The sequence below is a fragment of the Pteropus alecto genome, unplaced genomic scaffold (assembly GCF_000325575.1).
Source record: "Pteropus alecto unplaced genomic scaffold, ASM32557v1 scaffold22, whole genome shotgun sequence".
Taxonomy (NCBI): Eukaryota; Metazoa; Chordata; class Mammalia; order Chiroptera; family Pteropodidae; genus Pteropus; species Pteropus alecto.
Window position 1 is genome coordinate 1759992 of NW_006434839.1, and position 17297 is coordinate 1777288.

Here is a 17297-nt window from a genome sequence, read left to right on the forward strand (position 1 = left end):
GTAATCACACAATATGTGGTCCTTTGCTTCTTTCACTTAGTACAATATTTTCGGGGTATGTTTATGTTGTAGCATGTTTCAGTCTTTTATTTTTATTGCCAAATATTTTCTCGAATGAATATACCACATTTTATTTATTCATATTTGATTTATTTATTGATGAGTAGTTTGGTTGTTTTCCCTTTTTGATTATTATGCATAATGCTGCCATGAACATTCATGTATGTAAGTTTTTGTATGTTCTGTTGTATGTCACAGTTCCTCTGACACAATCTATTAATTTTCTATTGTGTAACAAACTACCCAAGGCTTAGTGCTTAAAACAACTACTGTGAGTCTGTGAGCAGGTAATTCTGGGGTGAGCTAAACTTGGCTAGGCTCTCTTATGTTTCTGTGACCAGCTGGTGCTTCTAGGTAGGATGGCTGGTCTAGGATGGCCTTGAATGGCACAACTTGGTTCTAGTAAGCTAACCCAAACGTGTTCTCATAGCAAGGCAGAGGTGTAAGAGCAAGCAAGTTCAGTTGTACAAGATGGCAAGAAGCAGCACATATTTACATTTTAAGTCTCTGCTTGGTTCATGTTTACTAACATTCTGTTGCCCAAAGCAGGTCACTTGGAGAAGCTCAGGATCAGAGTGGAAATAGACTACAAAGTGATAAGGCAGAGGTGTGTCTACAGGGAAGCCGTTAATTAGAGTCATGAATATACTCAGCCTGTCATGCACACCAAATTTGATCCTACCTTATGCCTTTACATTTGTTTCCCCTCCAGTTTCCTCTTTATGTACGTGCATGACAAGCTTGCTCCCACACTCCCTCGGGTCTCTGTTCATGAGACCTTCAGTCTTACCACCCTACACAATTAATAGCCACCTGCCTCCCTCCTGCTTTCCAGCTGTTTTTCTCTATGACTTTTTAATCACCATCTGACATATTTTGTATTCTATTTTTTTAAAAAATGTTTGTCTTCCCTCAACTAGAATGTATGCTCCATGAGGTCAGACTTTGGTTTAATTGCACTATCTTCATTGCCTAGAACCCTAGTACATAGTAGACACTCATTAAATATTTGTTGACTGAAGGAGCTAATCTACATTGATTCACTTCTACTTAAATTCTAATTACTGTCTCAAAGTTCTCACCTGCCTCGTTATGGAGTGTGTGAAGTGTCAGCTGTTCTTGGTTAGAAAACCTGATGTTGGAGGATTTTTTCTCATGGGCCACATTGTTTTCGGTTTTTTTTAACCTCTGTTTCCTCATCTGTAAAGTAAAGAATAATAATAATTCCAACCTCACTGAGTTGTTGGTAGGAAGTGAACAAGTTTTATATATACAAAATGTATAAATGGTGCCTGGTACAGAGTAAGCAGTATATAAAATTAGTTCGATAATTATAGTTTAGTGTTCCTATCACCCACTTGTTATTAGAGTACATAGCACAGAGAAAATGGAATTAGAAGCTGGAGAGGTCTTATAGTGATGGAGAAATTGAAAGTCTTTGAAAACTGACAGTGTATTATTTTAGAAGGGGAAAAGCACATGAAGCGAATGAAATAGCCAGATTTTTTTTTCCAATGTATATATGGTAATACTGTATCCTTAAAACATTCACATACCATGAAATGCTCTTGGCAAAATATCATTCGTTAATTTGGGGTTTACTAAAAAATACCTAAAACTAGTGAACATACATTTTAACTCTGTCTTGAGAGTCAGAAATAGCATTCTAGATACATTGGAGAGAAGATAATTCATTATTAACGCTGGATGTCTTGAGCAATAGGACTTAATTCTCTCATGGAACCCCAGTTTAGAAAGAATCTTGACTAAGGTGGCTCCTACTCCTCTGACCTTATTTGTACCTTGTTACTTCTCTGACCTCAGTTGAATTCTCTTGAATGTCATTTCATCAGTCTACTCTGAGCTTACCCAGAACATAGAGTTTTAAATATTTGTATGCAGTCAGCACCTATAAACTACCTGCTTCATGCTAGTGTGCCTAAGTGCTAGGACTAAGACAGTTATCAACGTGGTAGAAATCTCAACTTCACTGAGCTTATAGTCCTAATAGGCCATTATGCCCCAGTTATTTACTTGTGACAGTGTTTTCTCACAAATCTTTGCTTTTGGTGGTAGGATGTGGTTCTGTGGAATGGTGCCCCAGAATTTTGGAGAACCGAGAGAGACTTGGGATAAGAGGTTACAGTGAAAGAAGATTCTGACTAGGGGGATTGTACCAAAAGGCAAGAAACGGGATATGTCGATAAGATATGTAAAAGTATTTTCAATTGAAAGTCCTCAATCTGTACAACTTCTAGTGTTTTCCACGATATACTTCTACATTTTCATTCAACTTTATCCCTAATTCAGACATTTCCATTTCATTCAGTTATATGTATATGACCAAAATTTAATCTGTTTACTGACGACCCTTTTGAATAGTAGTGATGAGTCACTGGATTTTTTTAAAGTTAAGTAAATTTAGTTGATGATTTTATGGACAGTTTAAAATAGTTTATTCGCTGTTTTGTTTTGCATTTTTTTCCAGAATCCTAGAAACTTTCTGCTTTTAATTAGCCACAAAAATTTTTGCTTCTTATTCCATTTTAGATTAATTTCTAAGTTTAACTCAAAGTCATGATATTTTCTGTTTACTGATTTCATGCATACCACTTCCCTGTTTTTATTTCTCACTCTCTACCTCACCAAAGCAATTATGGAACCATGATCAAACTCTTAAATTCTCAACCTCTTCCTTGACTGTAAATGAGTTCCAGACACCTACCTGTCTGGCCCCCCATTATAGCACTTCTTCAGCCTTCGTCGCTGAAACTTTCTTCACAACCCAAAGACTTCAAAACCAAGATGTTTGTAACGAATGACTATAAGAATTACTAATATCCTTGATTCTCTACTCCCTCTCCCCTTTCATTTTATGGGCCTGACAAAATGCCAACTGCCTACCGTCTGTGCCTGCACTCAGGCACTTGAATGTACCACTTTAAATTTATGCCATAAACCTCAGCAGGGCTTCAACAATGTCTGGCAGTGGGGCTCCTTCTTCCCTTTCCCCACTAAGACCGCATTTCCGCTCACTGCAAACTTCTCCCACCTCCCACTCTCATCTGTGGACTTCACCTCAAACTTTATTGAGAACTTAGATGCAGCTCTCTTCTCATCACCAAATCTACAAACCTGTCTGCATTGGTCTCCATGTTCTCTGTCTTCCGTTCACTTTTTATCAGAGACCTCACATGACTAATTCCTCCTCTTGTGACTCAGATTCCATCTTTTCTTACTGTCGCTAGAGCGTCTTTCCTATAGTTACCATCTCTCTTCCACATCATCAGTTTCTGAATGTTTTCAGACCTGTGATTCTATAGAAGTAAATTTTTGAGAACTTACATGTCCAGAAGGCTTTTGTTGACCCTCATGCTTGATTAGTAGTTTGCCTGTGTGTAAAATTCCAGGTTCAGAACTATTTTGTTCTGGATAATGGAGGTATTACTCTACTGTCTTTTCTTTAACATCTTTATTAAGATATAATTCGCATACCATAGTATGCACCCATTTAAAGGATACACTTCAGTGGTTTTTAATATATCCACAGATTAGTGCAACCATCACCACAATCCATTGTAGAATATTTTTATCACCCCCAAAAGAACCCCCCAGATACTTACTCCCTATTTCCACACCCCTCCCCCACAAGTCTTAGACAATAAGTAATCTATTTTCTGTCATCATTCTCTCTTAATGTTGCTGATGAAAAACCTGATGTCAGGTTAATTCTAGCTATTTTATCAGTAACTTTTAGAGTTTTCTTTCTAATTCCTTAAATTTAATTATGGAAACTAAGATGTATTCAGATGAGTCTTTTTTTTACTCATTTACCTTAGCCCTCACTAAGGCCTTTCAGTCAAATACTGATGATATTTTTCCTTAGATCAAAATAGTTTTAAAATTAATTTCTTCTATTTTATTTGTATTTCTTATTAAATGAATTTTGAACCTCCCAGATATGTTCTTAATGTCTCACCTTTTTACTTGTATTATCCATCTCTGTTTTGGGGTTTTGATTTTGCTCTACTTTCTGGGAACTTTTTAAAACTTTATATTACAAATTACTACAATGGTCTTTACCAATGCTCATTCTGTTATTTACCCCTTCTAAAATTTTTTCCCAGTCATCTATTTTCTCCTTGCTCATTCAGTCTTTCTGTTTGTTCATTGTGATCTTTCTTTTTCCTCTTGTTGGAGTTTTCACAGTGTCTTGTGATTCTTTTTTCTATTGAGATATACTTGGCATATAGCATTATATTTTCAGGTGTATAACATAATGATAGAATGAGAAATGGTCACTACAATAAGTCTGGTTAACATCTATCTCCACACAGTTACAAATTTTTTTCTTGTGATAAGAGCTTTTAAGATCTACTCTCTTAGCAACTTTCGAATATACAGAACAGTATTATTAACTGTTGTCACTGTGCTGTGTCTTTTGTTTCTTAACTGTCTGTTCATATTCATGAATAAAGGACTAAGTCGATTACAGTAGAACTTTACAGTTATACAGATCTCGACTTCTTTTCTAAAAGGAAAATCTGAGTGTGGGTTCTATAAAAATCTTGTATGTTCGTAGGCTGGTTTCTTTTAGGGCACAGGGATTGGAGTAGACAGGTTTAGGGCTACCCCAATTGCAAAAGTAAGGACAGCTTTAGTATGGAAGGAACTAACCAGCTCACCACCTCAATTTCCTTCTTCATTTCTTCCTCCCTTCCTTTTTTTCAAGCTTGTAGAAAAGTATAGAGAATAATATAATGACCATTCATGTACCCATTACCCAATTTTGTTGAATTGTGTCTTCTATTATATTTACTTCAGATTTTTTAAAACATAAAAAAAGACACAGATAAAGTACCTTATAGATAATAAGAGATAACAAAGCTTATCTTTAATTCTATTTCCTGCCCTCTCTCTCTGTTCAGAAGTAACCATTATTCTGTCCAAATTTAGTGTTCATCATACTCATGCATGTTTCTGTATTTTTGCCCTGGGTTTATATCTACAGACAATATCAGTGCATGTTTTAAAGTGGTACATATCCTGGAACTTGCTTTTTTCACTTGTTTTTGAGATATATACATGTTGACATATACTTACAGCTGTACATGGTTGCCAACTCTTGGTATATCATTAGAAAAAAATTTTTTGCCAGTCTCATGGGTACGAAATGGTTTCTCATATTGATTTACCTTTCTTTGATCATTAATGAGGTCATTTATTTTTGTCTCGTGTTTATTGGATATTCTGAATTCTCTTTAGTGAACTACGTGTTCATAAATCCTTTGCCCATTTTTCTTTTGGATTATTTTACCTTTTCCGAAAGGATAGCCAGTTACCTCAGCATTATTCATTATATAGTCCATCCTGACCCCACTAAATTATAATGCCAACACAAACCATATGCCATGTATAAAAATACCTACGCCTCCATTTCAGTCCCTTTGCCCTGTTTGTCTATCCCTGTACCATGCTATTGCTTTATGTCTTGCTGTCTGGGAACACCAGTCTTACCTTCCTTATTATTTAAAATAGTTAAAAGGCTATCATTTTACAGTGCTTCCATGAGAATACTAAAATCGGTGTGTCAAATTCCATTGGAAGAAATCTCTCGGGATTTTGTTTATTGCACTGCACTGAATTAATTTGGGGGAAATTGAGATTGTTATGATATAGAGTCTACACATAAAAGCATTTTCTGTTTGCCTTCTGGACTAATTCTTTTATCTCTTTCGTGTTTTTTTTTTTTTTAACCTATTTTTCTCTGCCTTTTAGCTAATGTTCTCTCCTAATCATCTTCTAGTTCTTTAACTCTCTTCAGCTTTAATCTGTTACTTCAACTGAAGCTTTATTTTGATGACTATATGATTCAAAATTCAGGCCTTTATGATTTCTTCATGCTTCTTTTTTATGTGTGTTGTCTTTAAACTTGTATATCTTCTAGAGTTATCTCAGTGGAAACTTATTATATTTTGGTCTAAAATTTATTAGCTTTGATTTTTCTGTCAAGGTGATTATATTTGTTTTCTATTTTACAAGAATTAATCAGATTTTTACCCACTGAATGACTGATGCTCTAGCCTCCTTGCTTTTAGTACCATGATTCTTTTAATAATTTTCTTGAAAATTTAAGACCATGTCTCTATTGTTATCGTCATCATCATCATCATCATTTGTGTTTTGGCATCTATTACCGTAGTCCTGTAATTTCTTCTTTTGACTTATTAAGAATTGTGTAACTGGATTCATAATCAGTGACTATGGCATTAAATCATATATATAGTATTAAATCATATTTAAGAGTTTGTCCTTACAGATTGGATTATATTATGGTTTTATTTTTTGTATTATCTTTATAAAGTTTGGCATCTATATTTTGCTAGCTTCATAAAATGAGTTAAAGAAATTTTTAATGTATAGTCACCTATTAATCATTGGAAATGCATTTTCTTTAAAGTTTTGATAGAAACCAATCATATAATAATCTGGACCTGATACCTTTTTATTGGGAGGAGAAAAACCAGTGGCTCTAGTTTTTTGTGCCATTGTTGCCCTTCGGTTCCTTCCATAGCAGTTTGTCTGCATTTATATTTTAACATAAGCATCTTCTGAGCTAGGTTTTTAAACTTATTTTGACCTTTTTTTGGAAAGGGAATTTTGCCATTTGTAACATCACTAGAAGTGATCAATTGTTAATTGCCTGGTTATAATTGCTGTGGTCTGTTGAAGAGATCAAAGCAAGACAGGAGATCTGGTACCTTCCTTGAATTTGTTTTTGTTTTTGTTTTTAATTCTTTCATTTACCTTTTAGGATTGTTGTAATAGATTTTCTTATTTTTCCAAGAAGGCATTTTAAGGCCAAAACTATATATCTACTGTTAACTTTACAATATCTTATTTTACTTTTTAATATCTTTTTTATATCTATTTTATACATATTAATTAAAGTTTTTACTCTTTGAGGGAAATCTGAAAGAATTTTCTCTCCCAGGCTCATCTACTCTAATTTGAACTAGGACTCATAGTGATTTTTGTTTATTCTTTGGATATAAAATTACTCTTGTTTGGGAAGATAAGAAATCAGATTTCCAGACATTCATGGTCTGGCCCTGCCCTGACTAACCGATCTTATAGTTTTCTCTTCCCCAGCAAGAAAATTTTATTCTAATCATCTCAGTCTCCACATTTCCCCATGCTCATTCCTCATCTCTAATCCTTTTTTTCTCCCTTTTTCTCTCCCATTTTTTCGAGAGTGGTTCTTTATCCTAACTGTACATGAGTTTTATCTGTGGAGCTTTAAAAAACAAAAAGGCTGTGGGTAGTAGAGTCTTCAGTGTATTGGATTGGAAAGAATCACTGAAAAGGATTAATTTTTTTCTCTCATCCTATTCTGAAGACAGCTTAAATCTTAGCTCTAGCATTAATTGTATACCTGTTTAGGACTAAAACACCAAGATAAGTGATGAGAGGACAAGTGAATAAAACATGTTTTTGGTCTCGAAGTAGCTAATAAACATGAAAAACAATCAATTTTACAACATCAAATTCTCACTATAAAGCAATTCTGCCTAGATGGTCAATGAACTCATTATAGAGGGAGTTTATCATTTTCTTGGATGAAGAGACTAGGAAAAACAAGTATTTGGCGGGGCTCGGAGGTAGCTCGGAAGTTAAGTTTTGAACATGTTATGTTTGAGATGCCTGCTAGTTTTCTTAGTTAAAATATTCAGTAGGCAGTGGACTAGAAGAGTATGGAGTTGAGAAGACAGCTAGATTTAAAAATCTGGGCTTTACAGTCCTGTATTTGGCATACAAAGCCACAAGATTGAATAAAATCACCTGGCGAGTATGTGCAGCTAGAGAAAAAAAAGACATCCACTACTCTTTGGGGATATGAGAAATTAGCCAAGGAGTCATAAAGGAAAATATTGCAATATTGGACTATTGCAAAAATTTGAAACTTCTGTCATTGCTTCTCAAACTTTATTATGAATCATATTGTTAAAATTCAGTAGGTATGAAATAGGGCCTGAGATTTTGCTACTCCAGAAAACTTCCAGAAGATCATGCTGCTGGTTGTCTGTGGCCACACTTTAAGAAGCAAACACTTTATATGACAAAAGAGACATAAAGTGTAAAACAAGGAAAGACTATAACATTTATTTGAGAATAAGAAGGATGAATATCCAGAATAAAAGATATCCATAAATCAACAAGAGAGGGAAAAAAAAAAGAATAGAAGGCAGAAAGGATGTGCATAGGGAATTTTTCAAAAATAGATTTAAATGGCCAATAAATATGAAAAATGCTCAGCTTTATGGAAAGTACAAATTTAAAAATAAAATCATCTTTTCACTTCAGATTGCCAGAAGTGGAGAAGTTTGATAGTACTCAGTGTGGTGGGATTGTGGGGAAAGGGTGGACTCACCCTGCAAATATAGGAGTCTGACTTGACTTTTTTTCTTTTGGAAGACCATTTGGCATATTTATTAAAATTTACATGTGCATGTCCTTCAATCCAGGAATCCTTTGCCTTTATATCTAAAAGGAAGACCTGTACCTTTTCCCAGAAAGGCAGTTCAGAACTGTTTATTGAAGCATTATTCGAAGTTGAGAAAAATGGAATAATTTAAATGTCCTCTTGTAAGGAAATTATTAAATAAGCCAGGGCTCCTCAAACCCATTGCTCATCTATTCCCCCTTGTACATCTTTAAATTTTCTCACATTTTTTCATTATAATTTTAAGTAGTTTAAAAGGCCATAATTCCTAGTATGTATTATATGTATGTTAAAAATTTTTAGTCACACGTTGAAATTGAAGGTTTTAGATCATTCAATTTATTAGAGTAATCTACCACATAATTTTGCAAAGCAAGTTCTCAGACCACTCGTAAACTGGACTCATTTTCATCAAGAAAAAAAACAAAACAGACTCTTTAGTTATCTTAAAATAAACATGTAATATGCATGGGTATTACAACCACCAGACTTCTGAATTCTAGGCTGGCTGGATGAATGGATAAGGCTTGGAGGCTTGCCAGGATCATCATTGATAGAGTAAGATCTTGCTCTGAATTTTTCCCTGCTTTTCTTTCAAGAGATTTTTCCTCTTGTTTGTTAAGTACCTTAGAGTTTATACATCTCACAACAGTGCATCTTTAGTAGTATTAGAGGTGGATAAGAACATTGCTTTTCTTTTAGAAAATGGAGATTTAAAAAGTGGTGATTTAAAAAGAGAGGAAAAAAGGAGAACTAGTTCTCAAGCAGATAATTAGGAAGAGTACAAATAGATGTTGAGGATCTGGAAATTGAATCTCCTGAAAGTATTCACGTCCTCCTAACTTAGGTTACCATTGAAGTTTGAAGATCATTGAAATAAGCAATGTCATAACAATATTATGAAATGAATGTATGTATACTTAATACAACTATTTAAAAGGATGCTTATATAACTTCTTTAAAAAGTAAAATACATATGATGGGGCATGTTGTTCAGTGAAAAAAGCAAGTGTTAAAAATTTATATATAATATATGTGTCTATATATTCTATGTATGCGTGTTTATGTTTTTCACTTGTGTAGAAAGGAGATGTGGAAGGATGCATACCAAACTGTAAATAGCACTTACCTTTTTGGCATGGGGCCCAGGAATGCGGGGAAGGTGAAAAGAGATTTCCATCGTTTATTCTGAATACTCATGTCTTATTTAAACTTCTTATAGTCAAGAATATGTTATATTACTAGTGTCAAAAAAATTTTAAATGCTTAATAAGAGGAAAAAAAACTAGACTAAATGATCTATCTCTAAAGTCTCTTGGCTCTAAATTTCAAGGAATGCTGGCAGTTACTGTAATATTTTAATAGAAATGTTAAAATATTTCTAATTCCTGTCCTAAATGACTTTTGTTTAAATTGTTTTAAAATATTTTTTAGGTGTGGAATATCAAACAAATGATAAAGTTGACACAGGAACATATAGAGGCCCTATTGGACAAATTTGGTGGGGAGCATAATCCACCATCAATATATCTGGAGGTAAGCGTTTGAGTATCATATCTGTAGTAATTTTGAAAAGAAAAAATATGAACTTATAAAAAGCATTTGTACTGGTAATATTGGTTATCTTAGTGGGTGGGATTAGAAATAGATAATGGGAAGAGAGAATTAGCTTTGTCTTTATTATGCTTCTTAATCGTGTTTCGCTTGTTAAAATAAATACATAGTATTTTGTAATTTGGAGAATGTCAGAACTAAAGAAAAAGCATACATAAACTTCAGAATATTACTCTGGTAAAATAAAACTTATTAAAAAAGAGAAGAAAGCATTCTGTTGTGGAGGTCATCAAACTAGGTACCATATTAGAAAACGGGGAGAATTTTGTAAGATATCTTTTTTCCGGAACAGATCTCCCCAAACTGGTTTTTGCTTCTTTATAAGTAAAATTTACAATATTTAAATAGCAGAAAATTGCTTAGCTTTGCTGTTTAATAGTGCTTCGAGGTGTTTGTATTAAGCCTTGAGCATCATTGTAAATTTATAGTTAAGTCATTGTCCTTAATCCTGTGAGGTAGTAGTTACTATTATAATCACAGATAAGCTGTCTTGGCATTAGTTTCCTTATATAAGTCACTCAGGTTCCACAGCAAGCACGCTATTATGGAATCTAGATTGTCAGGCTGCACAGCCTACACTGTTCACCACTATGCTATCCTTCCTGTCCCTATGAAAGTGGGCTCCAGCTGTAATCACTAGTCATACAGGGGTAAAACCCTAAATTACAAATGATCAGCTTTACCATTTGCCTTCAAATGCCAGAGATTTTTAGACATGGATTGACAGACTCATAAACTAAATTTCTAATTTAGTAATCTAATTACCTTTAAAGGGCAAATAAAATCTTAAGTATTTCATAAGACAGTAAGTTTGCATTTCCAAAATAAACTTGGAGGTCTGTAAATAACTGCTGATAAACTATGATCTTCCTATGGCTATCCCAGAGCACACTGCCAGTTAGTGTCAGTGCTAGGACTAAAATTTATACTTCCAGTTACTAGTTAATGTACTTTTTAATATGCCATGCTGTCTGTTTTACTTGTCCGTCTGTGGAGGACAAGCAGAGGAGTCATAAGGGGGCAAATGGTGCTGGGGAAAATAGTAATTCTTTGTTAATCAGTATTAGCCAACCATTTCTCTGTCTTGGTGGACTTTCCCCACCCTCAGATGGAATATATTTGTATCAATAACCATGTCTCACTGTAGCAGAGATTCAGTGCCCCCTCTACACACATAGTCTTGAGGCTTTTTGATTTTCAAATTACATCTAACTAGGACAGTATACAGCAGACCATACCTCATAAGTTATATTGTTAGCGTATAGATTCCTATTCTCGGGACTAACACTACATCATTTCTCTGTAGAAGGCAGTATAATATAGTGGTTGAGATGAACTGTGGAGTCACACAGACCCTGTGTTTGAATCCTGGCTGTGCCTTAGTCTGTAGACAAGTTACCTGTCCTCCCTATACCTCCCCTCATTGGTAAAATGGGAATAATATCACACATGGGGTAATTTAAGGATTGCGTTTATAAGTATGAAATAGCATACTTCCTGATAACATATTAAATGCTCCATATATCTTTGATTCATTAATTCAACAGATATTTATTGAGTGCCTGCTAACATTTATACTTTTCTAGCCTCTGGTGATATAGCAATTAAACAACAACAACAACAAAACTCTACCTTCAAGCAGCTTGTATTTTAATCAGGGGAGGGAATTACAGACAAACATAAATGAGTGAAAACATTGAACTTAGCAGTGTTTGATATATTATTAAGAGGAACCAATTGCGATTACAGTATTCTTACCTGGAGAAAATTGACCAGGCCCGGGGAAAAGACCTGTGGGTACTGATATTTAAAGGCCCTCCAGTGAAAAACAAACTGTATTGATTACCCACTGAGATCCACCATTGTTCTTTATGTCTTAATGAATTTGGCTACACTAGGAACTTCATATAAGTGGGAAAATATCTGTCTTTTTGTGACTGGCTTGTCAAAATTTTCTGTTTAACATTGAATAATAGTCATATGTATGTAGATACCACATTTTGTTTATCCTTCCATCTATTGACCATAAATGTAAGGCTTTATTTCTGGACCCTCAGTTCTACTGTGTTATTCTGCATGTGTATTCTTATTCCAGTACCACATGTCTTGATTTCTGTAGCTTTATAGTAACTTTTGAAATCAGGAAATGTGAATCTTCCAATTTTGTCCTCCTTTTGCAAGATTGTTTTGGTTATTTTGAGTCTTTTGCACTTCATGTGAATTTTAAGATCATCTTATCCATTTTTGCAAAAAAAATAATTGGGATTTTGACAAGGATTGCATTGAATCTGTAGATAAATTTGGGTAGTCATCTTAATAATCTTAAATGTTATTAGATTTTTTTCAGCTCAAAAATAAATGACATGATCTGTGACCTCAATTTATAGTTTAGTAGAGTCATGTCAAGAACTCAGCTAAATAATATAGTAATAACAGTAATAACCACAACAAGAATTACTAGTACTACTTTAACTACTAATAAAAATATTTATTGGGTTTTTGCTATGTATGTGCATAGGGGTGTTGGAGGTTCCAATTTGAGATCTTGTCATCATTTGAAACTATTTTGTAAAAGACTAGTATATTTCTGGATCTTGAAGGTAGGATGGAAATAAATGGCTTTAGAGATACGAGGTTTTGAGAATTAAGGCAGGAGTGTTAAAAGAGTAATGATCATACACACTGAATGCAGCCAGGATAATGGGGTGAAATGAGCCAAGCGAGGTACAAAACAAGGTAGACAAGTACCTTGGTAGATTGCAGCTGCGACAGTGGAGAGGTAGAGTAAGTAAATGTTTTGTACTTAAGAAAAGGAAGAGAGCTACTGATAAATGCAGTGGAATAATAGTTTACAATCACGATGGAAAGAACGGTGTATTTTCAAAAATTAAGGCTAACATTTGGTAAATAACATTCAGAAAATGTATTGTTTACATTTATTACTTTTCTAAGGCTAACTTTGTATAGTAAATGTGCTACTCAGATGACAGCGAATAGGAACATTTGATCTTTGAAAGGAGGAACTGTTGTCTCCCATACAGCGTGTATATAATCTTCAAAGGGTAGGAATTGCGTCAATCTTTATTTTTGTAGCCTGAGCCCCAAATAGCACCAGGCACATGTATGTCCAGTATATATTTATTGAATGATTTAAGGCTCAGTAAGTAGATCATATTAAAAGAGATGCCCTTAAGTCAGCCTTTGGAACTAAAAGTTTAATGGAAATGCAGCTCAGAAATATTTGAATTGATTTGGTTATTATGTCCTGAAATGCTGTGAAACATTTCAGAGTCAGGGTAGGGGAACTAATCGGTTGTAAAGGAAAGGGCATTTTGATGTAGTTTAGGCTCTTTACCTCAGTAGCTCATTTTAATATTTTCTTTCTCCCTTCCCTCCCCCTCCCCCAAATTATATGATAAAATCTAGCATACCAGGTCTAGTGACTGTTTTGAAATGAAGTTTTTCCTTCATTCCCCTCTACCTTTGATAATTCTTCCTTGCTTATAGAATGAAGTTCATGCTTCATAGCCTAGTATGTATATTTTCTACAGTCTGGTCTCCACTTTTTCAGTCTTATTATTTCCCTGTGTTCCTATTCTTCATTTAAATTTCATAAATATATATTGATCTCTTACTATGTCCCAGGTATTATGTGACAATAAGCTATACCAGTCTATAGTTTTTCCTCTATGTTTAAATTTTTCTGCTGCTTTATTTTGATATGTAGATTATCCTTTACACAGTACTCTCTTCTCTCCACTTAATTTCATCTACCTAAATGCTAATCTTTTAAGGCCTTCCTCTGTGCTCATTCTTGTATCAATAATGTTCTTTATTTCTCATATACAGCACTTGCACAAGTAAAAATACATTCATCTGCTTTTCTGCAGCCCAGTCATGAACTCCTTGAGCAGTAGGAAATGTCATTTCCACATCTTTTATTCTCCCTTGTAGCCTTTTATAAATGTTCGTAGCACTGGATCTATTTGTGGTGGTGGGGAGAAGTGGTAGACCATGGTGTGGGGGGAGGGTTATTACCCCTGCCTTAAAGAACTATGGACATGTATGTTTCAGTTCATTTCATCTCTTTCAATATCATTCTGTTTTCAGCATTCTTCCTACTTTTAGAATATGATATTTTATGTGGTCGTTTGACTTTATAGCCTTAGTCAAATGAAACTTCTAGAAAGATACCCTGATGGACAGTGGTCTCAGAATTTCTTGACTGCAGGGTCTTAATTCTAACAAACAGTATTGTTCTTAGTGTCAGATTTGACATTTAAACCTATCTGCCACACTTAAAGCACACTCAAGTCTAAGTACTAACTCAGTCAGTCAGAAATTTAAGACTTGTGCTTGTTTGTTGTCCAACATGTACCACCTTTTCAAATAAAACTTTATTCTCTGAGCAATATTTTAGAGGGAAGGAGGCCATCAGAGTTCCATAGTGAGAAGAATAAAGTATTTTAACTAATAGCTATTTTAGAAAGAAGATGGCAGTTATACATCTTCCAAGCCCTACTGAGAAAGTTTTGGTGATAATGGCAAGATCTGGCTCTGTGTACCTGAGTTTCTCTAATACCTCATCTCCTTTTCAATTTATTTTTCTGTTCTTTAGGGAACGGTAATGAAACTTTATGTGCCTATAGCATTTTGGGAAAAAATACATTTTTAATGGAAGAGGTATTTATCCTTGATGTCCTTAGTGTAATATTTTATGTTAGATAAGTAGTTTGGAAGGTAAATTAGGATTTGACCAGAAAATTGCAAATATATCTTCTTTTATTAATAGTCATAGATATTCTAGATATCTCTTATTTACATATCAGGTTCTCAATGTAACATAGTGTCATAACAAAAGATTTATCAATTTAAAGGTAAAAATATTAATTTACAGTACTTCTAGCACTTTGTAATTTACAGCTTAAAACCTTGTCAGCTAGATTATAGAGATTATAAACAAGGGCTTAAATTTTATATTTCTTTTTGTTAATGTCAGGAAGGAAAAAGTCCAGATTCAACGTAAGTCTACTTTATTTTATAGGCCTATGAAGAATACACCAGCAAGCTAGATGCCCTCCAACAAAGAGAACAACAGTTATTGGAATCCCTGGGGAATGGAACTGATTTTTCTGTTTCTAGCTCTGCATCAACGGACACCGTTACATCTTCTTCCTCTTCTAGCCTTTCAGTGCTACCTTCATCTCTTTCAGTTTTTCAAAATCCCACAGATGTGTCACGGAGCAACCCTAAATCACCACAAAAACCTATTGTTAGAGTCTTCCTGCCCAACAAACAGAGGACAGTGGTGAGTCAACTTTTAATATTATCATTGCCTTTTCTTTGTATTTTTTCATAAAGACCAGTTGTTGAAAATGAAATATACATACTCAGTGGTCATGCATATTGAAGCATCCATTTCAAACAAGAATGGAAAAGACATAATTATTTGGTGCCAAAGTCTTAATTCTAACAAACAGTATTGTTCTTAGTGTCAGATTTGACATTTAAACCTATCTGCCACACTTAAAGCACACTCAAGTCTAAGTACTAACTCAGTCAGTCAGAAATTTAAGACTTGTGCTTGTTTGTTGTCCAACATGTATCAGGTAAGATTTATTCTTCACACTTGAGAAATCCCTATTTGGATTTATTATTAAATGTGGAATTTTTATTGTGCCTGATCTTTTTCCTCTTGTTTACATAATTTTTGATTGTCGATCATTAGTATTGCCATTGGAACAGAGTTCTCTGTAAGTAACATTTAAGCAGAGAAACCTGCAGAATTATTACGGATGGCCCATAGTCCTAATGTGCAATAAGTACTGTCAGTAGACTTAGTAATAATGCACCTACATACATCACTACTTTTTATAATGTGTATGGGTGCTTTTGATATTAATAAAAAAAAAATTTCATTTCCAAATGCTACTGAACTCAAAGCAGTTCGTAATTTTTTTCCTCAGACAGCATGAGTAGTAATGCTGGTTCTTCATGGAAAAAAGTTTGCTCACCTGTGCTGTAGTGACCTCCAGTGGGGTCATTTTGTCACCCTGTGCAGCAAATGGATGTGAGGGTCAATGTGTGGAAATTCAAGAGTAGGCCTTTGGCTTGTGTCATGGAGGTAGTTGGAACTCAGATCTTCACATAAAGCTGAGCTTTGAAGAGCTTTACCTTCAGTGAAAATGTGAACTAAAAGAAAATGTGTTTACCAGCATACATAAATAACAATGAAACTTGTCTGTCTTTGTCAGGGCTCCAGATAAAATTTAAAAATTCCCCTGTGAACTCTTTAACTGTAGGCCTAATCTCACCGTAGTGGGAGGTTCATATTTATACTACCTGCATTGTTCATGAACCCGCAACACAAGAAATTAACATAACTGCAGGTCCTAGAGTGGTAATAGCACTCAGGCACAGGGCAAAAAGCAGATGCATACCCTGCCTGGCCCATCTAGATCTCATGGAATTCACAGAGACTGTCCTACTGACTAGTTCAAAATCCCAGTTAATAAAATATACCAGGAAACAGTCTACTATTAGTGAGTTAGAAGATTTAGAAACAGCTAGATTAGATTCCTAAGAAGGAACCAAATAGAACTTTTAGGTCTTCAGATTTAAAATTCTGTGGATGACAGTTATCTATGAAGTATTCTTGCTAAAAATGATTGTAAGTTAAATGTCAAGCTTCTGGACCTTCTGTGTTACAAAAGAAGCACAGTAGGTAGAGGGAAAAGTTAAGCACCATGAGGAAATAATTAAACAAATTCAGAATGTGGACATCTTATAAGATACATGGCCTGGACTCAGTGTCATAGAGGATAAAAAGCTTGGGGATTATTCTACACTAAGACTAAAGAGACATAACAACCAAATTCAGTTTGTGATCCTGGTTTGGGAATAGGGTGGAAGAGCCATAAAAGACATTCTTGAGACTGAAAAATTTTGAATGTTGACTGAGTATTAGATGTTACATGCAATTAACTTAAAAATGTGATAATAGTTATGTAGGAAAATATCTTTATTCTTAGGAAATACACGCTTAAGTGTTATGCCTACAACTTTTTTTCCTGCTCTTTTTGAAATATAATTTAAAGTATACAAATTTCAAGTCTACAGA

General features: G+C 34.4%; 1 protein-coding gene across 4 annotated transcripts in view; it reads left to right on the forward strand.

Annotated features, from left to right (window-relative positions):
• Window positions 1-17297, forward strand: part of BRAF (B-Raf proto-oncogene, serine/threonine kinase) — a 122596-nt gene that overhangs the window by 34651 nt on the left and 70648 nt on the right. For all 4 annotated transcript variants that reach the window (XM_025045907.1, XM_015588360.2, XM_015588361.2 and 1 more), the window contains exons 2-3: window positions 9998-10099; window positions 15222-15485. In XM_025045907.1, the coding sequence (XP_024901675.1) occupies window positions 10016-10099; window positions 15222-15485 (348 nt within the window). In that variant the 5' untranslated portion in view covers window positions 9998-10015. The remainder of the gene's footprint in view (window positions 1-9997; window positions 10100-15221; window positions 15486-17297) is intronic.